This window comes from Nannospalax galili, unplaced genomic scaffold (assembly GCF_000622305.1).
Source record: "Nannospalax galili isolate Female #2095 unplaced genomic scaffold, S.galili_v1.0 scaffold1871, whole genome shotgun sequence".
Classification (NCBI taxonomy): Eukaryota; Metazoa; Chordata; class Mammalia; order Rodentia; family Spalacidae; genus Nannospalax; species Nannospalax galili.
The window spans coordinates 849360-859414 of NW_008330293.1; the positions used below are offsets into that span (position 1 = coordinate 849360).

A 10055-nucleotide genomic window follows, 5' to 3' on the forward strand; every position below is an offset into this window, starting at 1 on the left:
ACTAGAAGAACCTGGCATGGTGCTTTGTGCTTTTAATCCCAGCACTCATAAAGCAGAGGCAGGTGGATCTCTGTAAGTTCAAGGCCAGCCTGGTCTACATAATGAATTTCAGGTTAGCCTGAACAGAGTAAGACCTTTTCTCAAAAAAAAAGAAAAAAGAGTATTGAATCCAACGATCTGTTCAGCCTAATTTCAAATTTTCTGATATATTTTAAAATATAGAAACCCTCCTTTAATATGATCAAAAAATTTAAAATATATTTACTGCTACCAGCTAACATAAACTGAAAATCATAACATTCTGATGTAGTATTAGCATCTTCCTCCAATTCTATCATTGTAACTTGTACTTTGAACAGTTTACTCACCCCACCCCCACCCCAAGGCTCCTTATTTAGCAATTTTGAAGAGTTGTGGGGGTTTATTTGAACTAAACTCCTTTCTGGTACGGACCTGATCAGCCATAACCAAAAGTCTAGTTTGTTCCCCCGTTCCAGAGCTGAGCTGTCGGTCTCTGGGTTTAAGGCCAACCTCAAACCACACAAAAGAAGATGGAGAGAGGGCATTGCTGGAGTTGTTTTGTTTGCTTATTTGTTTTAATTCATAGCTTATTTACTCAGCCTAGTTTCAGAGCAGGTTAGTGGCAGTCCGGAGTTCAGCCTCAGGGCGAAGTTCTCTCCTGCTGCTAAAGTTCCCTAAAGACACAGCCTGGAAGCTCCTTACTGGTGGTCTTTATTCCGGTCCTTCAGTGGTGGTGGCCATGCAGTGACTTTGAACAACGCTATGGAGCCTCAAAGACAGAGCTCGGAGCCGTCCCTGACATTGTCTTTGGAAAGTTACCACATATCTGAAGAGTATGGCTTTCTTCTTCCCAATCCTCTGGTAAGGGTTGTCTTGTTCAGGTCTGCATAAGATCTGCTTTGTCTGCTTGTTTTCTACTATGTGTGGTTATTACGAGAGTCAGTATAACTATCAAGTCATTAACCCAAGGAAGATATTTGAAGTAACAGTCCGTGTTTCCCAGTCACAGCTGTCTGGAACACAGAATAATGGGGCTTCTCTACTACAGAGCCACTCCCGGCTCTGGAGACAAGTGTGTCCCACAGTCCCTCAGGAGGAGCCCTGCAGGCAGGGGGGGTTTACTGTTGCTCATGTTACATGTTCATGCAAACTATCTTATTTCATTTGCTTGTGAGAGCAAAAGAGAAAATGAAAAGGAGGGACATTCCACACTTTCACAGTTGGAGACAGATTGGATAGTGTCAGGAATTTCTGAGATGAGGAAGGAACTTTTGAAAACAAGCAGTTCTTAATCCCACTTAGCATGTGATCCTGATCAGTCTGCAAGTCTTCTATTTCCAGTCAGCCTCATCAACACTGTTTTCTCACTAAATGCAGTCTGAGGCATGGTTTGGGTCAGAGGTGGTGATGTGTCCCACATTGCATTAGGGGTAAAGCACAAATAATGCTCAACGCTCATGACACCATTTTATTGCTTCATAAACAAAGCCACTCAGTTAAAAGCCCAGGGGTTCAGCATTGCAGCCACTCTATCTCCGTATTAGAAGAAACACCCTCCCTTGGCCCAGCTTGTCCCTTACTTATGACTAAGAAATGTCTGGAACTCAAAGAGCTTTTAGTGAATACCTATCGTGACGACTTTTTTGCCGTGTTTTGGAAGGGACTCTCACTGTGTAGGGTAGGCTCTTCTGCTGCACCTCCCTCAGCACTGTGGTCGCAGTCTCGTTCACCAATCAAGAGGTCCGTTTTGGCTTTTGCACATTACTGAAGGGATTTTATTGAAGATACAAACTAAGTTCTCTACAGAAAGCTGTTAGCTTAACGTCATGTCAGAGATCTGCAAGTTCCTTCACTATGAAACAAGGAGAAAGGGACCCCCAGAGGGTCTTAGTCTCCTTCATAAAAGAATATAAGAATGGACCCAAATGGAAGCTTTTACAATTTTCTTAGTCTTAAAGAAAAATCCTCAGAGCAGGCGAGCTGGTCATCTTGGCAGCTGCCTTGAGGAGGTGAATGGTGGGAAGAAGGAAAGAAAATCATGAAGCCATGCAGGTTTAGAGCCTGCGTGGAGGTCAGACTCGTGGCTGACTGGCAGCCACATGGCTGGGAGAAGGAAACTTTAGAGAAAAAGTGAAGAAACACAAGATGTTAGGGGCAGCCGAAAGCCTTAAAGAAAGCATGTTTAGCAAGAAAGGCATGAAGAAGCAAAGGAGAAATCATGCTTTTCTGAAGAGTTCTGGAAAGCAGACAGACTTAATGAGACCTACATGGCTGTGGCTGGTCTGGAAGCTCTGCAGGGATCTGAGCTAGTTCCAGACAGGAAATATTCACTACCTTATTAACACACTAGTATTCCACCTGTCTATTTAGCATAACTTAACGTGAACCTGCCTTCCTGGGAGTGGTTCTATCACCAGGTAATTGACCAGTGAGACTGGAAAAGTAGGTCCTCCAACAGATAGACTAGACATTTTTTATCTGGACCAGTTCAATTTATGAGGCTTATTGATACCCTAACAATTGGCAGCAGTGACCACAGACTGCTAGGTAGAGGCGTGCTGTAGTCCTGGAGCTGATGTGTTCTCTGACGCTGACACCAGGGTGACCAGTTGTCTCTAGTTTCTCCTTTCTGAGTGGATCCATGAGGTGCAGCGTGCTCTGTACTACACCAGGAAAGGCCTGGGCAAACCAGAAGAGTCAGGGCTGAGATTTGCAGACCCTGGGAAAGCCACACTCAGAGTCCAACGCTCAGTTTTCATCTACTGGGTTTCAGTCTGGTCCCACTTTCCTGGTATTGCTATAGAGTGTGGATAGCCACTGTAAGAAATTCAGCATCCAGACCAGAAGGCAGTCCTCCTGACCCTAGCTAGCTACAGTACACTTCACGACCGTCACCTAGGTCAGGCATGGTGGCATAACCTTTCAATCCCTTTACTTGGGAGGCAGGAGGATCACACATTCCAGGACTAGACCCTGTGACCTTGTCTCAAAAACAAACATAAACCTCAAGCAAACAAAACACATCCTATCCATGCACGTAGCTTGATTCAGGAGTATTCCTAACCTTCCTAATTGAAGGGCTGCTAAGAAGATTACGCCTGTTACCACTAAACATGTACAGGGAGCTAAGGAGAGGCAGCCCTACAGAGCAGGGACACGCCGGGTAGGGCCGTGGTGTTACTGTTTCTGTCTGTAAACACTGGGGCCAGATAAGACATGAAGGCAACGTCATGTTTCCTTACCACTTGATGAGAGGGGACTCTGTTGTGATTTGGTTGACACCACTTCTAAAAAGTTCCCAGTCCTGAGCTCACAGAAAAGAAATCTCCTGCTCCACCCTGTGCCCCGTATTTCCCAGATGTCTCAAAATGTAACTCTTTATTTCCAGCTCTAATTTTCTTTCATTCATGTGAGGACTTTAAATGTCTTTTCTGGCAAAGGATGAAGAAGGACATTTGGTGATAATCAGGCCCTCAGGTCCATAGTAGGTAGCAAGGAGGTAGCCCTAGTTTGCTTTCTACTGCTGTGATAAAACACTGACCAAAACCAACTTGGGGAGGAAAGGGCTTATTTGGCTTACACCTCCTGATCAAAGTTCATCTTTGAGGAAAGCCAGGGCAAGAACTCAGGATAGGGACCTGGAGGGAGCCCAAGTGGAGACCGCAGTGGAAGGGCTGCTGACCCGCCTGCTCCCCTGGCCAGAGCTCAGCCTGTTTTCTTACATAACCCAGGCCCACTGCCCAGGGGTGGCACTGTCTAGGGTGAGCTGGGCCCTCCCACATTACTCAACAATCAAGAAAATGCCTCACAGGCCGACAATCCAAACCAACAGAGGAAATTCCCCAAACTGAGCCTTCCTCTTCGCAGCTGCGCCAAGTTTGCACTGAAGCTGTGCAGCGCCCAGGTCAAATTGCCTGTTAATGTTGATGAAAATAAGGGCAAATATAAAGTACGGATTTTTTGCCGGGGTTAAAGAACCCAAAGTCTGGGTGGAGACAAAGGGGAACCAGGCAGACAGACGTGGGGAAGCCGGACAGCACAGCCAAAACCATTCTCTAGAAACCGGAATTTTAGACCGTGAAACAACTTACAATATTGTCTCCTGGGAAGACGTCTGGGCAGAAAGCAATTTAAGGGTCAGACAGCAGTATGCTGACATTTCCCAAGAAGGGAGGGGAAAGCCAGACCCTGGAAAGTCCACATCTGATATGTGAGGAGCTCGAACTGTGTTGGTTTCCCAGGGCAACAGTGACATAAAACCCAAACTGTGGTCGAAGATAACAACAGAAACTTGCAGTCAGAATTCTGGAGAATGGAAGTTTGTAAGCTACGGTGCTGCACCTGAGGCACTTCCTCCAAAGACTTCCCCTGGAAGCTCTGTCCGACCCAGGCTCCGGGGGCTCCAGCGGGTTTCTGCGACGCCTCCACTCGCTCTTCCTGTCTTCATGTGGCCGTTGCTCATCTGTGTCTTTTCCTTTCTTAGATGTATTTTCTCTTAGAAGGACACCGGTCACTGGCTTCAATCCCAGATAATCTTATCAGTAAACACCTTTTCCCACATAAGACTGCATTCATAGTTTCTAAGTGGGCATAGACTGTTTGTTAAGACTCAGAACAAAGGAGATGGAGCCGTATCAGCAATCCTAACTGAATGAATTATCTTGCCCTGAGTTTCCCAAACCTGATTTATAGGCATGTGAGGTGGAAAAGATGTGACCGATGACAGGGGAGAGTGCCAAATGTCAGTGGTCACCGGACTCAGCCGTAGGACTGCATTCCTGGTATGTGTAAGTAGCACAGCTAACAAATTATAAAGATAAATAAAAACAAAAAAATTACCATTTGGCCTAATGGCATGGTGAACGCTTGTAACTGTAACAACCAGAAGGTAGAGGGGAGAATGGCAAGTTCAAGACCAGCCTGGGATACATAATAGGTTAAAGCCTGGGAAATGCAGGCAGATCTTGTCTCAAAAAGAAAGGACCAAATAAAAAGGAAAAAAATCAAACAATGGTCACAGAAACACAAGGTCGTATGATCAGATGTCTGTGCTGTGGTTCCTTTTTCTTCAGAAGATACATTAGATGTTGTCCCATTTCATCTGTGATCTGTACTAGAGGTCATACATTGGGTAAGGTAGCCTAGATCTTTGCTGTATGGATTTCAAGAGTAAGTTTTAAATGACATTTTCTATTTCTTATATACTTATTTTCTGTATGTTGTGATTTCTTACTTCTAGACAAAAATTTGATTGTAATTTCCAGGGGTAAGGATACAAATAACAAAATTTATTCATGATTTTTCTCTCATAGTTCATTAATAATATGTATCTTATTTCATAGTATGTGTCCTTATGGCATATAAAATATAATGCTGGCACTACTACTTGGTGCTAGGGCCGCTGCTAACTTTGACTCTTATCTACTGAGCTTATTGTCACTACAGTGATCTTAGCCTGGAGATGCTCTGCGTGGCAGTGAATTTGATGGTATTTCTGATATAGATCTCTTAGCTGACACTATGTCCCGGACTTGTTGCCTTCTGTACTGTTACAGCTCTTGTCCAGCTGTAAAACACTCTTTCAACAGTAGTTAGTGGGGCAACTTGCTCATGTGGTAATTAACTAAAACACTGTCTGAGAAATTCTCCCTTTGCTCTTTAGCAAGTCAAATCTCTCTGGCAACCGCATGGTCCTCCCATTTCCTAGGGATTTGGTGCCCCTCTGCTCAGCCTCTCTTTGCTGCCCAGTGACACTGGCTCTTTCTAGCTCTCAACTTTCCTGTTGAGATTCATCTGGTTCATTTCTGCTTAAACTATTACTTTTTCTTTTTTTTCATTTAAAATGTCTTTATAATCCAAAGAAGGCAGAATGAAAGTCTCTACCAGGTGGTTAATGAAGGCAGGCACAGACTTGAAAGGGCGTGGATTCTATGAAGTAGTGTGGTCAAAAGTGAAGCAAGCAGGCGTGACTTCCAGGTTAGAGCAGGCGTGACTTCCGGGTTAGAGCAGGCGTGACTTCTGGGTTAGAGCAGGCGTGACTTCCAGGTTAGAGCAGGTGTGACTTCCAGGTTAGATGACTGGATGATGGTGGAAGCTTTGCCTGAAATGGAGAACACAGAGAAGGAAAATGTCATCGGGAACTATTTCCTTTCTAATGTTCTCGCTCCCTCCCAATTTTTTTTTAAGAATATTTTTATTATTCCAAAGAGAGGCAATTTTTAACACATTTTCCCAGAAATAACTTGAAGCAGGTTACATAAAAACATTTATACAATGAAGTTTAAGGGTGGAAACGTAGGGATAAGAAATCAAAGACAAGAGTCGGGTGTGGTGGCACACATCTTCAATCCCCTGCACTTGGGAGGCAGAACCCCCCAGCAGGTCTCTGTGAGTTCTAGGCAGCCTGGTCCACCCAGGGAGCTCCAGACCAGCTGGGGCTTTCTGGAGACTAACCCAAAAAGACCAAAAAAAAAAAAAGCCCGAAGGATTTGTCAACATGGGTCAACTTTGGTGGAGTACTGAAGGTTTCCTTTAGCTCTGTTTTTTTTTTTTTTTTTTTTTTTTTTTCCTTTTTTGAAAATCCCAACCAGTTAATCAGGCTTGCTAACAGAGCATAGTGTGGGGTTTATTTACAGAAGAGTGGGCATCCTCCCCCATTTATGGCTGTGCTGGAAAGTCCACACTCAAATATAGATCCTGTGACTTCCCCACAGCCACACAAAATGGAGAGAGAGGGGCCTCCTGGTGTCTGCAGTTTGTATATCCTTAGCCTCTCCCCCATATGCAGCTAAGGTTGACTGATTGGGTAGGAGGGGTAACTGACTGCCCCTGGACTCCTTGATGAGTGTGGGAAGGAGGTGTGACTATAGCTTGTCAGCATAGTGGTTGGAGGACTTTTTACTTTCCATGTGCTATTTTTGCAAAATTTTAGGTTACCTAAGCAAAGGCTGGTCTCTGACAGTATTCTGGACTGTCAAGCTAACAATCAATACTAACTATCCTTTTCAAAATAGAAATAATGAAATAGGAATTCCTAACTCATAATAAAAATACAGATGGATTAAAGGTAAGCATCAATAACAAGACTAGAAATACTGTAAAAGCAGTCACTTTGGGGTGACTGTGACTCCTTATTTAGGTACCAAAAATGAAAAGACACAGATGGTGATCTAGCTTCAGCACCCTTTCTTAGGACTCACCGTAAGGGGCCGCTATGACTTCTGTGACTTGGCAGCCTCGATTTTCTGTTCCAAAATCACTCTACTTCTCCCAGTGTGTAGTTTCAAACTTCCCTGGTTCCCTCCTGTATTCTGGCATCTTCTTGGGTTTGGTTCCCTGTTTCTTTTCTCTCATTTCTTTGTGTAATGTTAAGTCCTCTGCTGAAGTCTCAGAGCCTGACCTTACTCCAGCGTACTGAGAAGCTGAATCCACAGAAAACAAACCACCCAGAGCCTCCCTTCTGCCACTGACAGGCCAGATGTTCTCTACAGGCTCCTGCTTCTCCTCTCCAGGAAACCACTGCCTTCTCGTATGCCCTCTCTCCTGGCAGCCCAGCTCCCTTCTTCCATGTCTCCTCTTCCAATGGCAGACTATAAAACTTTCACCTTCTTTATCCTCAACGACCCCCCCCACACACACACACCAAAGCAGATTCCTCTTTGCTGGAGTCTCCTAAAAAATTCCATCTACCTGTTCTCTGTCTCTTCCTTCCCCAAAATGATAGCATTTGAACTCAGCCTCCCAGTCCATGACCTTACTTTCTACAGTTTATACCTAGAGAAACTAAATACACTTCCTTGTGTCGCTTTGTTTTCAAGGGCAGCCCCTTTTGACTTTCTGTTGATGCTCTTCACCCTGATTATTTTTCATAAAATTCCCCTAGTCTTGACTTCCACGTGGCCTTTCTCTGGGGCTCACTGAACCTTTAGAACTTTGTTTTGATCTGTGCTGATGGATTCAATTCCTCCACCAGCTTTGTAAATATTCCCCAGGGCGCTTATCTAGGATTCCTTCCTGCTTCAATTTGCATAATCTCTAGAAGCCCTGGACTACTTGGTGGTTTTAACCACGTGCAGAGCTTTACAATAACGATGCTTCTAATAATACATTTCTCCTGAACCTCAAACTTCTTGGTACAATCATATCTTTAAATGCTAGACACATTTAACGTCAATCTATGAAAAACACATTCGCCAGCTCTTCGCCTACTCTGACTACCGTTTGCATTTCCTGTTTTGGTTTATATTCCTATCCATCACAGGACAACTTCCTTCATAAAAATGGACATCATCATCATCTCTTTTTCTGCTTAATCCAGAGACACCACGTTCACTGAAAAGGCATTGGGTTAGCTCAGGGGTTGGTGAATAAACTTCTGTTGCATATCACATGGCATTCTGCTGCCATGGCCCCGTGCTGCTGCTGAATGCAAAAGCAGCCACAGACAAGTGAGAGTGGGGGCCAATAAAAATGGGTGCATAAGAATGGATGCAGCTGGGCCTGGTGACACAAGCCTGCAGTTTCAGCTACTCTGGAGGCTGAAGCAGGAGGATCACAAGTTTAGGATCAGCCTGGGGCAGCTTAGTGAGGCTGTCTCAAAATAAAATAAACTAAGCCTAGTCAGTCGCTCATACCTATAATCCCTGGGAGGCAGGAGATTGTGAGTTCAAGGTCAGCCTGGGCTACATAGCAAAATCCCATCTCAAAAAACGAAAACTGAGAATAACAAAGAAGGAAAGAAAAAGTTCCACTGGACTTCAAACCAGGCTCCAGTGTCTTGTTTCTGTGAGCATTTCCCTTTCCTCCCGAGCAGCTGAGGGAATGAGCCACTTCCCCTTTCTGCAAATTCTCAAGCTTGCACACATCAGAAATGAAACATACTATTTTTACGAGGATCCACTTGACTGCATTTTTTCCTTCCCTTGCCATGATTTAATACACGATTTGCATTCTAGTCATCTGTGTATCTGCACAGCCAGCGTAGCTGAAGGCCAGGCTTGTGCTGATTTCTCAGTTGTACAGCTGGGTTGTTTTAAATTCTCTTTGAGAGATTCCAAAGCTGCTTCCCAGGGAGGTCTAAAATACTGTGGTGTTTCTGTTTTAAATGCAGAAAGAACTTCCAGATCATTATAAGCCTTGGATGGAAATTGCCAGCAAGCTCCCTCTCTTAATTGAGAGTCACCAGCTCCGAGCTCACGTGTACAAGGTACATGTATTTGATCTTCTTGTGCTATCATCATACACCTTTTCTTTCTCAACCTTGTGAAAGTGAGACTTTTGACCTGGGAATAGGAGCTGCTTATTACCAGTGAGTCTGTCAGTAAATCTGTCTTGTCCTTTCTGAGCAGTGACTCCTTCCTGAGCCTGCGTAAGCAGTGCCTGCAGCATATTAAGCCCTTATCATGTTTTGTTTAAAAAAGAATCTGGAGAGACCGCCAGAGAGTGCCAGGCCCTGGCCTCCCTCTGGCATAGGGGCTGAGGACACAGGGGGCTGCCTGAGACTGCCAGGATCCTGCCTCCACCTGGTGGAGTCCAAACCTTAGAAGGAAGCCTGAGTGTAACTGACTGGAACCTGACTTGGGCTTCTGTGGGTGCTCCTGAATAGCTGATCTGAAGTCATCAGTTCCCTCTAAAATAAAACCTGAGAGAACCTGAAACCTAAAATGGAAAGCCAAAACACTATGTCCCCACCAAACTCCATCAGTCCTGTAGAAGAATTCTGCAAGGAGAACCCTCTAGAGATAACCCAGGGCACTGAATTAAAAAAAAAAAAAAAAAATCATAAACATGATCAAGGAATTCAATGAATTTAAAGAACACACAAACAAATCAAAGAACTAAAAGAAGACAGGGATAAACACCTGATTGAATTCACAAAAGAGATGGAAATATTGAAGAAGACTCAGGCAGAAATGAAGAAGGAAGTGCAAAACTCAATAAGCCAACTTGAAACAACAGGGAAAGCCTCACCTTTAGAATGAATGAAATGGAAAACAGAATATCAACACTGGAGGATAAAGTTGAAGAATTGGACC

General features: G+C 44.2%; 1 protein-coding gene across 3 annotated transcripts in view; it reads left to right on the forward strand.

Annotated features, from left to right (window-relative positions):
* Nucleotides 1-490: 490 nt before the first annotated feature.
* The window catches only part of LOC108491331 (indoleamine 2,3-dioxygenase 2-like), a 21809-nt gene continuing 12244 nt past the window's right edge, over nucleotides 491-10055 (forward strand). The window contains exons 1-2 of one of the 3 annotated variants that reach the window (XM_029568564.1): nucleotides 514-882; nucleotides 9131-9226. In XM_029568564.1, coding sequence (XP_029424424.1) covers nucleotides 784-882; nucleotides 9131-9226 — 195 coding nt within the window. In that variant the 5' untranslated portion in view covers nucleotides 514-783. Of the gene's footprint in view, nucleotides 883-9130; nucleotides 9227-10055 lie in introns of all 3 variants that reach the window. The other 2 variants (XM_017800700.2, XM_029568565.1) reach the window with 2 other exon arrangements.